This window comes from Nothoprocta perdicaria, unplaced genomic scaffold, assembly GCF_003342845.1.
Source record: "Nothoprocta perdicaria isolate Ctin4 unplaced genomic scaffold, notPer1 scaffold_9, whole genome shotgun sequence".
NCBI lineage: Eukaryota > Metazoa > Chordata > Aves > Tinamiformes > Tinamidae > Nothoprocta > Nothoprocta perdicaria.
The window spans coordinates 3019201-3034266 of record NW_020456198.1 but is presented as its reverse complement, the minus strand read 5'-3'; the positions used below and the strand labels follow the sequence as shown (position 1 = coordinate 3034266).

Sequence of the window (15066 nt, the reverse complement as noted above, 5' to 3'; positions counted from 1 at the left end):
GTACAAATGAACATCAAGAATCTATAAATTACCTGACAATTCCTGCACAGGGCAGCTAAGCCTGTATGGGAGGGAGAGCTCAGAGTGAGTTTGGACATGAAGTGCTCTGCAGAAGCCAATTTTTTTCTCCTTTTGAGTATTAGTATTTCTGCGCTTTAGTTGCTCAACATATATCCAGCCTGCCTGCCTGCCAGATCTCCCAGCCCTTCCCAAAGGACGGAGTTTAAGAAGGGAAGAAAAGAGCAGGAAAGAGATCTTGTTCGAGCCACGTTAGCYGTTTCCAGGTGACGCCTGTCCATTCGCCTCTTGCTTTTCTGGTGCTACAGCTGGCAGATGGGACAGACACGTTATTTCACACAGGAAAACAACAGGCTTCTTTTCTTTCTCCCCCTCTCCCCGTCTCCTTCAAACATGGGCTGCCTCCAGACACAGCTCTCGGCTCCGAACACCGTCCCCAGCTGGGGAATGTCAGACCGTTTGCTGCGGAGCACGGCACCCTCTCGGCATGCTGTGCTTCCAACCAAACCAGCCCYGCTGACTTCTCCCACACGCAGGGTGCCACTGGAACACCCCACCCTCCAAACTTCCTACCAGCTCGAGTACATCTTGGTTTTCATCCTTTCAGTAAGAGCTGAAATGTGATTTAACCCTTCCTGTTATTACTTGGATCCTTTCAGCCTGGCTCCTCCTGTTACCAATCGAACCACACAGCTGTTTAAGACAAGTGACATCATGACTTTATCCCTTTCCTTTAACAGSCACTGGAAAAGGGCTGGATTTTTACCAACCAGCTCCTTTAGTTTATCTTTCCAGGCTTCAAAGGTGACGGATCRAATTTTAGTACAAATTGCTGAATCAGGCTTTAAAGCACATCTTACTGGTGATCCCACAACCAGGGTGCCTCCAGGTGCCTTTTCCTCTCCCCCTTCCCTTACTATCACATCCCTGGAAGCAAATTYCCCCGTCTCGTTTCAGCCAGTGTTACCTCAAGAGTATAGGATGACAAGGCTTCAATGTGAGATTGAGCAATTAGAGCCAAGAGCTGCAGCCAAGTCTTTTAGTTTCTATTCCCAGCTYTGGCACTGACTCACCCGCCTTGGGCAAATTTCTTAACCCTTCTCTGCCTTGGGCATCTCCATCTGCACGGGAAGGTAACACTGGACCAGGACACGCTGCAAGGCCACGGTCACCGAGGGCTGTAAGGATCTGGAGTAACCTGAGTGAAGAATAATCCCTAGGTACCAAGGAGCCCATCTGGGTGCATTCCGGAGGCTCCAGCTGAAGTGGCGCTCGTCCCACTGGCCTCCCGGGAGCCTCTGCCGAACCAAGGCCATGCAGCCCGTGCCGGGAAGCGACCGCGCGCCCCGCGCTATTCTGGGCTGCTCCAAGACAGAAAAACAAGGAAAATGTTCCAGGGAAGCAGAGCCTGCTTGGGTTTGCTCTGGGGCGGGAGGGAACTGAAGGAGGGGGGGGGCAAGAAAACAACAGGTGGCGCGAATTCAAAAGCTTGCAGCATTTCCAGGAATCCCGGCTCGTGTTTTAGAGGTAAAGTTACACTTTAATCCCAGTGGGTTTCCTAGTTCGAAGCGCCTTGGTGAATATTTATTTGATAAACAGCCTGTGAAACTTTTTCCACTAGACTTAATAGGATAAGAATTCACCTTCCTCCCTGCCGCGAGCGCGGCCCTTGCAGAGCTGCTCATGGGTTTAATCCCAGCCGTGGCTCCAACCCACTCGTGGGYGGGGAGAGTGGCGCAAAGCCGGCCTTTGGTGCCCAGGCCCCTTTCGCTTCCCTGCAGCCGCTGCCCATCGGGAAGCAGAGAGTGGAAAATCCAAGCAAAGCCACGGATGGGAATGCACAGCTCCTTCTGGAGAGATTTAAGAGATCTCTGGAGAGATGCATGGTCTGGAGAGATTTAAGCCCAGTTGGTGCAAACGCTGGGGTGGAGGGCGAGCAGAGCTGCCGGAGCCYCGTGTGAGGCCAGGCGGGAGCAGGGCCGGGTGCCGCGCTGGGCTGCGCCGTGTCGGCTTACAGGGCTCGCGCCGAGAAGAAAAAGGAAAGCCTTAATACAGCAAAGCTATTAAACCAGCACCTGTTACAGGCATCAGAAACAAAATGCAGCTTCAAAAGAGCACAGCTCCACACCTCTATTAATATGCAAGCACGTCTCCAAAAWTAGCATAGGAGAGAGACCACAGAGCTAGGAATAGAGAGATTAAAAAGTTCAGAGTTTGTTACTGTTTCCTAACAAGGAGAGGCTTTAAAAAAAGCCAGTGCTAGAGTGAGAAAGAGTTATGGGGGCTGCTACCGAAGGACACCCAAGGTTTGATGTCAGGGACAGGTCATGCACAGGGGGCATGGCCAGAGACTGGATCAAAGGCACCGCAGCTCGAGTGAGATGAGATAAGCTGTGACTAAGCGGGGCTTGGAAATACCTGCCCTTGCTCTTCTCCATCTCCTCAGGAATAGGGATTTAGCACAGATCCTCCTAGAAACACTGAAAAAGACTCAAGATATCAGTCCCTAAACTCTTCCTCTTAGATGGAAACACCTGCTGTCTGATTTTAGTCCCTCACTCACTATATACAAATAACACAAAAATGACCACAGAGGTTCCTAATAGAAGGAAATGCCCAAGTTTTTTCCCTGGCAAGAAGGAAGGAAAATTAATTATCTGGACGCAGAGTTTCTGCTCCCAATTCCAGCGTTACCACGATCCATAACAGACAATCTGCCCCAAGTGACTATTAATATATGGAAACAAGGAAAGAGGAAAACACTTTTAGGAACTGGACATCAGCTCTGATACAAAGCTCATACATTTTAACAACGTGGAGCTTTTCGCATAGTTTTAATATCTCCTTATTAAAAAGACTGTGCTTCCAAGGCCTTTTATTCCAGCTGAATTCCCCTGCTGTATCTCCTTTGTTTCCATGCCTGAGACCGTCTCCTTAAAGGCTGAAGCGTGTGAAGAGCCCAAAGCCCTGTGCTTCCCAACTGCTCCGGGACAGCCCCACTATCTGCCCAATTCCTTGTGCTGTAACCAGGATAATTCATGAGGCTCAAGACTTTTTACCATGAGAAGACYGAACACTTTTGTCCAAACGTGCACCCTATCAGCCTCAGGGACCAGCCCCGCTTTCCTTTCAAGGCAAAGCCTCCTGGGTTATCCTCCGGGCAGGAAGCGAGGCTGCGTGGAAGCAGCCCCCACTTTTCTCAGATGCTCTGAATCACTCCTTCCCTCAGGAATCCTGGCAGATTCCCAGGGCCGCCGCAGATCCAGCTCTGTTTGTTCAGGTGCCGGCTGCACGCAGGACGAGGCTGCAGCAGTGGCAGCCCCAGCAGACACCGCATTGCAGGGTCACAGCCACAAAAAAAAGAAAAAACCCACGCAAGTTTTACACGTGTCCTACCTACTTCCCAAGATCTAAATTCCCTGCCTGGGGCCGTACGTTGGGACCTTCCCTTTTCCATCAGAACAAGGCTGTTCCAAGGTGCATCAAACAAAACCCATGACCTTTTTACACTGCTTCACTTAAATACATGATATGCAAATGTAAAGCAAGAGCTGCCTAACAGAGCTATTTCAATTGCACTGAAACATGGCAGGAAGCCTGAAGACACTTCTCCATCTGCTGAGCATCACCCTCAACACTGATGCGTTTCAAGGAGCTTTCCTTCACCAGGTTATGCTCTTTCCTGGGTTGCTGGTTTAAGATGGACATACACAAAGCAAACAGTTCTCTGCTCTACACAGCTGCTACACAGTTGGTTTGTTTGTTTGTTTTTAATGTGGGGAGAGCTTTATTCTACCCCAGCAAGTGTCCCTGTCCAGGAATATGGTCAACTACAGGCAGAAAGCTGGAGGGGAGACGGGATGTGCTCATCCATTCCTGGTACCTCGGGGCAGCAGCTGCCTGCAAGGCAGTGACACTGTCCAGGGCTGGGCCCTGAGCTCCTTATTCCCACGAGCAGCCCATTAGTCACACGGATAGTTCCACTGAAGTCACCCGGGCTATTCCTGCGAGACTGGTGTGACTCAAGGGCTATGAATACACCACCTACACCATCTACTAAGGGCTACTCCGCGCCACCCACAGGACGCAGCGCATCTGCCTGGCACATCCCACGAGTCCCGCGCACGGTCTCGGAGCATCCTTGGATGCTGCGCGYCCAAACACAAGCAGGAGCCATGTCCATGCCAGGCAAGCTCTTGGAGCCTTTCCAGTATGATAACCAAAAATCTATACAGATATAGGATCCTGTGGTATTTCTGGCAACATTTCTGGCAGTATTTATGCAAACTTCCTGATTCTTGCAGATTTTATGCTGCTGCAGCTTCAGTGATAAAAGTGATTTCTTTTAAAAAGACATTGCCTCAATGCCTCCCCCATTTTGAGCTGTATTTACTCTAGAATTTTTTGACCTGTCACCACCATGTGACTTCAGCACCTCTTTGCAATAAGCAACYTCCACAGCCCTCAGCGTTCAGTCCCACTAGCGGAGCAAAAGACGTGGGACAGGCAGGATTAGGCACCTCTAAGACAGGGGCTGCCTTCTCTGCTGGGCAGATTGCACAACCTGCTAGGACATCAAAGCAAAGGGAGATTTCTGGAGACAAACAAGGCAGCCTCTGTTACAGGTATAGTCCCCCATGTCAGCAACAGCATGGTTCTAAGGGCATAAGACTCTTCTGCTCTCTTCTGCTCAATGTTTTGTGACGATAGCGGGTCCCCTCCACAGAGGACTTCAAATGATATACTCAAAGAGGGAGTAGACTCGGGACAAGGGGTTTCGTCAGGGACTGCCCACCTGGTTGCACCAAGGGCTTGCTGGCCAGGTCTCTGGCACATGGCRTTGCCCAACTCACTGGGCATAATCAGCTTTGCTTTTGAAACCTATAAGAGTGTTCACAAACTGCTCCTCTGAGCATCTTTCAGAGCCTTCTACCCCAGCTCTTAGTCCAAAGCACTGCTCTGCTCATCCGCCGTCTTCTCACATTTCCTGCTCCAGCCTGCTGCAACCACCGGCTTCAAGGATGAGCCAGATGTGTGACACGGAGCAGTCACTGCAACTCAGAGCTAGTCCAGATGCAAAGTGAACCAGCCCCAGAGCGAGACCACGCCAGTAACCACGTCCCACCTCCGAGCCGTGACAGCATCTTCCTTTCACTCTCGTCACGCGGSTTTTGCGCTTCTGGTTAACACGAGCAGCACTTTCATTTGAAAGCTAGGAGGGTCCAGGATCACAGGGCATGTAAGCACTTTTATCCTTAAATCCCGATGCTGAYTTTAGATTTTCTTTGTGTAATAAATGATCAAAGCAAAGAATATTCACCACAGCCTAGTGGGCGCATGTGTTTTGTGGGTGGCTTTGTTTTGCCTTTTTTTCCTCTCCACAGGCGTGAAGAGGGGAAAATACATAAGCAGGGGAGTAATTTTTAACTGCAAACCAAATGTAATGACTCTGCCTGTGATGCTGGGACATTAATCCAAACCCCAGTTACAAGCAGACTCCTGGATAGCACACACTGCTTGGGCCTGAACACCACCACGTGACACATACACTTATCCCGTCRTCTTACACTGGAAGACAGGGAAAACAGGTGGATTTAAGTGTACAAGAGTTCTGTTAACCTAAGGCTGAGGGAAAATCAGTAGGAGACAAGATACAGATAACTACCTGTTACTCCTACGCTCCAACAGCCCACGAAACACTCAAGGAACTTGTAGCAGACTCTTGCAGAAGCAGCTGCAGAAGCAACATMTTCGACTGACCAGTCAAGGTCCTGTTAACACTTTAGCAACACAGATAGGCTGCCTGGTTCGTTTGTTCCAACATGACACACGCTTGTGTTCTGTTGAAAGGGCTTATCGGTCTTGTCAGCAAGGCCCCCAAGACGGGAACAGCCTCCGGGCAGAGCTCCCTGCCGCGCTCTGCTCTGCTGAGACTGCTCAGCCTGTAAGAGGGAATCATCTCTAGGTGCAGAAGCAACACCGGGTTAGCAGAGAAAACAGATTTGATGCAAAAGTCTAGATGTTTTTATTTGCAGACCACTTCAGGTAGGAAGACTGGCTTCAGGAAACTTCCTGAACTCCCTGGGGTATGTCTTGTAAAATCCCACCCAGTAAGATCTTCAGGCCCTAATAGGACCGTTCACTCCTTCAGCTCCTCTTATTTTGAAAGGGAAGCAGGCTAACTACTCAAGAACACAAGCCGGGGGAAAGCAGTGCTCCAGCAAGGCGACCAAAGCGGGGTTCTTTTCCAGGTACTTAGGAAAATCACTGAAAATCCAGTACCTAGTTCCTACATATGCTACTCACCYCTGCCCTCAGCAACCAGTCCTGCATGGTGTGGGATTGGTAGTACGTGGATTGGCTGGAAGAAGGTATTTTAAGTCTAAAAACAGGCCMTTGACAGATTCTCTTTTGATATCTGCTCTCAGTTCCCCCCACRCCTACCTGCCTGCAATTTATTTTCCCCATTCAAACCTGCTACCAYTAAAACAGTTGTCTTCTCACTTGTACATCCTGGCACTCCTGCTTCATTTTCCTGCTGCCTTTGCTATTTTCCCTGATGTGCAATTGAACATTAAATGGTTTGACAGGCAGAACACGCTCTCGCCCAACCACTTTCTCCCAATCAATATCCATGTGCAATTCCTGCTACCAAGTTAGGGCTGTGCAAACACGTGGACAGGGTAACGGTCTCTTAAGTGATCATTTCACATAAAGATGATGACAGATAATTTTCTCACCTCCCTCAATAATCAGCATTCAGATTTTCCACCCTGCCTCCCTCCAACAAGGCTGTTTTAACATAAGGCTCTAACACTCAAGTCTCATGTGTGTTATTCACCTTTGCAATTATTTGGGGCAATTAATGTGGCTTAAAAGCAGAAAAAAATGGTGTTTAATCAGCTTTTATTTTGTTAAAAGTGAGTTTTGTAGCAATTATTTGCTCATCTTTCCAAACTAGCCATGCCAGAATCACATTTTAGTGAATGCTGTTTACACTAGTATTGCTTTACCCTGAATTATGCACTATTTCTAGTGCTGTCAGTGGAAGCAATGACGGAAGTGCTAAACATTGTGCAGGGCAGAAAGCAAATGGCAAAACTCATGTTTTACTCCCTGGGCTTTGAACCACATGGGCAGGATTCGTTTTTGACACTCTGCTGAACCAGTTTTCACCTTGTTACACGCTGAGCAGCTAAAAGACACTGCTGTTCTCCAGCCTTCCGGGATGCCTGAAGATAAACAAGGTAATGAAGGTCATGGACAGATTTCAAAAACGCTTATGGCTTATTTACATTTGAAATCTGTTGAGCCTGTGAAGATTAATAAAGAAACTGCCTTTACAGACACGTTGTTTATCTGCCATACACTACCAAATGAGACAGGCAACCTACCAAAGRTATTAATAGCAGCAACTTTGGGCTATTATAAGGCTTAAATAAGAGGCTATTTTTCATATTGACAAAAAAATCAYATTAATATTTTCATATTAACAAAAGATCATGGTCACAAGTGACCCTCACTGCTAATCTGAACTTGATTTGCAAGGCATGGGGGATGGAGAGCGGCCTGCACCACAGCGCAAACAAATCTACTTGATTTTAGGGTGTAATGAATGTGGGACACTCAAAGAAACACTGTTCAAGACCTTCCATTACTAACCTTTGCTCTGCCTATGTCCTTTTCTTCCGCCAGAGCAAGCCTAAGGTAACATGCCTTGCAAAGCAGCACACCAAGTTCAGATCAGACTTCATCCAGCTCCAAACAACTCAATTGCTGCAGGAGAAGGTTATTCTCACTACAAGAGATATACCAGAACAGCCTCAAGGGGTATTTAGCATTCCAAGAACTGCCACCAATTTCTACCGTATCCTTTTTCGCCTCTAGCTGGTTTTCACACTRCTCCGTGCGTGCCCAGCTCGCTTTAAGACGCTCTTTTGTTGAGTCTGAGGACGCCGTGTTTCACTGCTGCTGCTTTGCTAGGAGAAAGGATTACTCATTTCCCTGGAAGAGCCTCAGATCCTTTGCCATTTCCATGCACTCGCATTATATTTGAAAGCTCGAAGAGGATATGCAAGTGATTAGAATCGTTCCAGCAACCCGAACGAGAAGTCAAAACAGCGTCTCTTCTGGTGCTTGGGAGCTGGTGATTAATGAGAATTTCCTCCACTGGGAGAGGCTTTTGCAGTCTTTGGCCTCACTAACTAGCAGACTTTACACACCAGAGCCTCACAGCGAACTCAGAGCAAAACAAACAGGAGAGGTGGGTTTAAGAATATATTATGTTATGCCTGCGCGTTGCTTGCATGCTAAATAGCCCGGCTGCCACCATCCTGGCTGCTGCCCGTTCCACGCTGCCATGCCCACGTTCAAAGAGAGCGGCCGAGCAGCGCAGCCCGCAGCGGGGCCAAATCCGCAATTCCCCCTCCCAGCAGGGCTGCCCGAATCAAGCCCGCAGAACCGGCCCCTGTGGCCACGGCTCCAGAGGAGAATTGCTGCAAGCGCAGGCCGGGGGGATGGATCTGCTCCTGCTTTAGCACCTCCTCAGCAGCACAAGCTCTCTGTGCTCGGGCTGTCCTGCTGCCCGAGCCCGGCCCTGCGCGGCTGCGTCTGACTCATCTCTGCTTTGTGCTTAGGAGCACAAAACCGCCTGCCGTGCCCCACATGGAATTAACGGCGTATCATCCTCATTTCTAATTATTAGCTCATTCTTTTTTTTGACTCCAGCAAGCATGACTTGCAGACTAAGTCCCGCGGGGTCAGGGTGGTTGTTGTGTTTGTACAGCAATTAGCACGGCAGGATCCCGRGCCACGACTGGCCTCCTAGGCCACGTCCATGCTGTTGTGTTAGCTCAGCCCTCAATCCTTCAGCTGAGCCCCGACTTCCTGACTATCGGCACCGCCTACACAGAGGCTGAGGCTCCAGCCTCGTCAGGAAAAGGCCAGAGAGTCCAYGCAGCAGGTCTGAGCTGGGCTGGCCGGGAGCTGGGCTCTACCAGCAGGGAAAGCGCAGCCGTTYGAAGCCCTTGGCTCTAGGCAGGGGGGCAGCCAGGAATTCAAGCTGCAGCTCTCCTGTGCCCAGCCAGGTCTCRCCACCCTAGTACCAAAAGCAAAGTGGACTTGGCCTCGTGCATGTCGGCACCTCCAGCCAGGCTCCCGCGGGAAGCCGGGAGAAGGGAGGCACRCTGCACAGCCCCGGCAGCGCCCACAGCCTGAGCTGCTGCAGCTAACACAGCAAGGCCTTAGAGTCTTCAAAAAAAAAGTAAAATAGGAGATCAAGAAGCAAATGGTCCCAGGCCATGCAAGTTTGACGAGAACAGAGAGAAGCAGTGTGAAGAGCRCTAAAATCACAACCGCTTTCCGTGCATTCTGCAAGTAGGCGCGAGACAGCAGCTGCAGGACGCAGAGCAAGGGCTGAGCCYGATCCTGCCCCGCTAGAGATCTCCAAGACTGGGCCATGCTTTAAYCCGCTTCAAAGGTGCAATGAGCCCCAAGGAAAACAAAAGCTGAAGTCAGACGASAAACAAGGGCCACTTAGTAAAGATGAGAGTAATTTGATCAGAAACGCAGTGAAATCCCCAACACTTCAGAGAGCTCTGACAGGTGACGGAGTTCAAACAAAACCATCACCCCTAATGTAGGACCTGCAGGCCAAGGATTGCAGCCACTCTGACATCCCTGATCCTATGGGATATATACAGGGCTTCCCTCCCGATCATCAGGGTGCCCTGACAAGCACATGAACCCAGCAGTCACTTAAGGCAAATCATGAATGTTCCCCGCCCCTCCCAGCTCCCAACTCTTCATGTATTTAGTTTTCACGTTCTACATGATCTATTTTGCCTGTGGCACACTAGATCACTTACCCTTCTCCTATTAGCCCTTTCTGTTTAATTACAGTTTAATGCGAATTGATCTTTACATTAATGAGCCTGTAAAGAAGATTGATTTTCTTCCAGAGACTTTTAAGCTCAGTTTGGCAGCAGAGCAGTCCTATTGATTTCGCTTCCCCCTGTAAATACACTGCAGCGTCATTGCATCCTCTGTGAATCAGCTAATCCTATTTCACACTCTTTTGCTCCAAAAATCCTCACTCTGACTTCCTCGTCATCCATGCTTATTCAGAGCAAGATCACGGGGCCAGAGTACCCCAGACAGCTTTGGCTGTTGCCAACAGACAGCCGAGTACCCTGGGTCACTGTCCCCTTTGTTCCTAAAGGCTGGAGGCTCAAGAGTTACAGTGGTTGGGAAAAAAGAAAGTTACTTCAAAGTGTTTAATCTGTTAACTTCCTCAGTTCCTAGCCGGCCAAGGACGTGGCACAGAGGCTGCTCTGTCCATGGGCTGGCTCTGGAGCTTGGCAGCGCGAAGCAGCCCATGCTGGCAGCCCTGGGCTAAAACGGGTCAGGACTGTTAAACACCAGCCATGCTCCGTCCTTCTAGATCTAAGAGCTTGGGACAGAATTCCAAGACCAAACTCACTTCTAGGAATGTTCCAGAGTATGGCCTGAACTTGTACCAGGGCTGACCTTGGGCTCCAAGTGGGAAAGCTGCAGCACCAGACCAAGGCAGAGCACCTCCCCGCTCAGGCTAGCCAGAAATCCGCATCAACTCACCAGCTCTGCGGCAAATACATTGCTGCCTCCAGCTTCCCCTTCCCCTCAGAAGGGGATAAAACCCCGAGCAGAGAGTCCTTCCAAGGGCCTAGAGAGTTAACACTCTTGAGCTGCAGCAGCACATTGGGAAGGGAAATCCTCAGCCAAGAGCATGTCAGTGAAAACATCCTGCCATCAACTCTCCAACGTCCAAATCGAGGAACTCTAGCTAAGTTACAAATGCTGTGGGAATTTCAGGCCAGATTCTCCTCTCAGCTACTCCGATGCAATTTCGGAATAACTCAAGATTCACAGTCTCTCCTCCTCCCAGCTGAATTTCCTGGCTTTTGTTTGCGCTAACAGATGTTTGCATTTAATGTCTGTCTGTATTTGGTAACCCGTACATAGATTATTCTTCCCTTCTGTTCTATTAAAAGCTTTATTAAGTCCCTTATGTTTGCTCTTGTTGAGATGAACTACTTTGGCAGCATTTTCAACGTGCAAGGCAAACAGACCCTTCAAGGAATAATTAAGCTGAATTATACTCCACGGCAATATATCCAGGCAGAGCATGTTTCATACACATGGTATAGCTGCCTCCCTCTGCAGCCTGAAACACCCAAAGATTTGCAGTAAACCTTGGGAATTCTCCCCCCAACTAATTCACACATGTTCACAGGCGTGGAACAGCCCACAGTCTGCACACACGGGGCCAAGCACGTTTTGGGGTGATGGAGTTTTCCCATCCTTGACTCCAAAGTGAGGCATCCCAAACAGACCAGTTGATTTAAAAACCTCGCTCACGCTGCCTTAACCCTATGGCGGATCTCACAAGCACAGCAGCAAAAGGGGAGAAAGTCTCTTCCCCGTCTCAGGAGGAGCAGGAGAGGGATTAACCCCTTCCAAAGCGCTGTTTTGAATGACAAATAGATACTTGCTGCTCCCATAATTCGTTCACAGCCCTTTGGAAATGCTTAACCACATGCAATACACAAAACCTACTTGAGAGGTTTTGGAGGTAAACACACTTCACACACTTATAAACACTGAAAAAAACCCACCCGAAACGTATTTATTTTTCTTTAACAGTAAGAACACACAGGAACACTATATACTTAAACCTAAACCAATTTCTCAGTACACAGTCTTCATTATGAGCCTTCACTCTGGGTTTGGTTTGGCAGCCTCCCCAATTACTGCTTCACAGATTTGAAGGGCAGAAGGAGCCAGTGCAATCATATAACCTGCCTCCTACCAGCCCACAAGGGCAGCCCAGCATGGAGCCCAGAAACGCCCCCGGGAGCAAAGGTCCATCTTTTAGGAGGCCATTGAGCCGATTTAAGGACTCCCAGCGATGACAACAGCTGTACTTGCCCAGCACTTTATTCAACACGACTTACTCATCAATGCTGATTAAAACAGGTACTTCAAATCGTGCTTCCATTTTACTTTTATCACGCAGAAAAAGAAATAATGGAAACTCAGGCAAAAAAAAAGAACAAAACTCAGTGGCATTCTCTGAAACAGGGTAAAGAGAGGCCTTTCTTGCAGAGGTATGACAGCAGCCTCACAAATCCCCCTATCACCAGAGTTATTTATGTGTAGCAGCTGAGGAAAGCAATACAGATTTCTGGAAAGTGATATTGAGCAGGTCTGTTTAAAACACCATCCTTTTATCATTTGGCTTTGTACCTTGCCCTTCCTYGTGTACCCTCTGAAATTTCAGAGGGGCAGTAAATCTGCTGCCTTCCACTAGTCATTATTCCTCCTTTCCAAACCACTTATTTCATTGCAGAAATAAAATGCCAAAGCTCTTGCAATTTGGTCCTCTGCCAGGGGCTAAATTAATAGCAAAAATAACAACGGGGCTTTTGAAACTCCGATCGTATATAGACTTGGTGAGAAAGGGAAGCCTATTTGGGGGGCCTAAAGCTCTCTAGTATCCTACAGAGTAAATTCCATATGGGCTTTCCATCCTTGTGAGAGGTGTCTGAAGAGATGCTACACAGCAGGCTACGCAGCTCCGTGTGAGGGGGAATTGTGGATTGCGGTCCCCTGCTCATGGACCTGGACGGCCCATGGCCCCAGCAGTGGGAAGAGGTAGGAGGCAGAAACCAAACAAGTTGATTTCACACCAACTGATGCACTCAGTGGGTCTGGTAGCTGCCGAGACACCAGTTACCCCTAAACCCAGGGAATTAAGTGATTATTTCTCCATTTAACTGGAGGACATCGGATCCAGAGTCAGGGCTGGCGCAGGAATATTTCTAGGTCTTTATGCACGCCATAASCAAGACCCAGATCAAACGCACCATATCTCAAATAAAAGCTACTCTTATTTCATGCCAGGAGAAAGATATGGATGCCAATTTTAACCTAAGGTGCCTAAACTGAATTAACTGAGGGAAGGAGCTCTTCTGCTTTGCATATTTTAACACTGCCTAATGGAAGAGCAGGAGCGCTGCCAATTCATTTCACTCTATTTCATCCGTGGTTTCAGTAATAGGAATGTATTTTTAGTCAACAGATCAAGGTTGTTCCAGAGTAATTTAGAGTCTTTTCAGGCCCTGTAGGACCAATCCCCTGTCTGGATACCGGTATTATCCACCACAGGAGAAGTAAATTCTGCACAGTTATGAAAGGATGGGACACCTGCCCCTCGCCAGACACTGCAAGGTCACACACACTGGAAACCATCCCCTGAGCTGCCCCAGCACGTTGCTGGAATCCATATTAACTGTAACCACTTCCTTTTCCCAGGAACTTGGGAGGCATCATGCATACCTCAGCAAAATTCCTTCTYCGTGTGCATTAGAAACAGACACATGCAAAAATAATTTCAGAAAACCCCACTCTTAAGATACTAAAGGTTTAATACAAGAGCTATTTCAATGTCACTACTCCCTTCTGCACTGCCCCCAAACCGAGACCCTTGGTGGCAGATTCCCAAGGCCTTTTTCAGGTAACTGAACTCCCAAAGTTAGGAACGTCACAGGTTCTAACCTTGATCTGCCGAGACGCAACCCACCCCTGCACCCGGATCTAACCTTGACGAGTCACTTCCTCAAAAGAAAAAAATTGGAAGTTGAAAGGGCGGCTATAAAAATGTTTGGAAGTCTGGAATGAGTCCCCTGGAAGAATAGGTCATGAAGAGTTCTCTTGGCTTTTAAAAAAGGGATAAGAACAATAAAGAGAGGAGAAATTATTAGCACAACACAGGAATGAGATAATGATTGAAACCTAAAGGCAAAATGCAAAAGAAYGTACTTCCATCCAAAATATAACTAATCTGTGGAATCAACTGCCACCAGTTATCTCTGACCATAAGATTTCAGTAGYTTGGCAAAGAATGAGATGTTTATGAGAATAATGAGAACAATCACAAAACAATAAAACCAAATAAACACACACAAACCCAAAGCTGCAAAGGAATATCCGTGTTCCTCCAGCAGCAGGAACAGTGACCCTCTGATAGCCTCGAGTRTGAATTTCTCCTAGGGGTGTCTTATTCCATAATTGTCCATAATTGCCCATGCTGGTGCTCCTGAACGTTGCGCGGAAGCCCAGTGCGCTGCAATTATCTGCGACGGGTCACTGGCCACTGAACCCTGCACCTGAATAACAACTGCAAGTATTTTTGCAGGGTTCTGCTGGGGCACAGGTCAGGGAGTCACAGAGCAACCAAGATCAGGCTTTGAAGAGCAAATTGTATCAGTTATGTTTGTCTGTATTATATGCTTGTRTCTGTTCTGTTCGCTTAAAGCCCGAGCAGGATTTAAGACGCTCCATTCCAGTCACACACAAATCCAGATTTGCAACGAACTGACTTTGGGGAGTATGGAAGGCATTTCCACAGCCTTGGAAGAGCTGACAGATGAAGTGGTTGGCTTTCTGAATCACTCCAGAAATTAAATATCAGAGACAGGATCTATTCTGGCGTTTGCAGATTTCTAATTGGCTTTYAGGTGTTATCTTTTGCCTTGCTCTCGCAAACTGTGTTGGAACAACGCAGGGTTTATCAACCCATCTCACATAAATCATGGGACTCCAGAAGAGGTTTCTTAATTAAGGTATCAACGAGCTAACAAGAGTGGGTGTGACGCACCCGAAACTCTGCATGAGTAAGTCACATCTGTTCCACAAACAACAACAGACAGTGAAAGCAAAAAAAAAAAAAAAAAAAAAAAACAATGAAAGAAAAAAAGAGGTAAGGAGGCTGGAGCAACTCACAGGTGAAGGGCGAGGACGTGGGAAGCAGCAGCTCCCAAAGATGGGATGGCAGTCAGCTCGTTGTTGTTCAGTCGCCTGTAACAAGCAGAAATTCAGCATTTAGAGCAAGGAAACACACGACTCATCATTATCTGCCCTCATGGACTCACCTGGTGCCCTCGTGCTTGGGCAGAGCTCTCCATCTCAAGGGGGTTTGCTGCCCCTTCCCCAGTCTCATCTCTCAGT

The 15066-nt window shown here is 48.2% G+C and overlaps 1 protein-coding gene across 1 annotated transcript in view; it reads right to left on the bottom strand.

The window, feature by feature from the left end:
* The window catches only part of LRIG1 (leucine rich repeats and immunoglobulin like domains 1), a gene marked incomplete at its 3' end in the record, with an annotated part of 75609 nt that overhangs the window by 27486 nt on the left and 33057 nt on the right, over window positions 1-15066 (bottom strand). The window contains exon 4 of the mRNA XM_026052604.1: window positions 14842-14916. Within this exon, the coding sequence (XP_025908389.1) occupies window positions 14842-14916 (75 nt within the window). The remainder of the gene's footprint in view (window positions 1-14841; window positions 14917-15066) is intronic.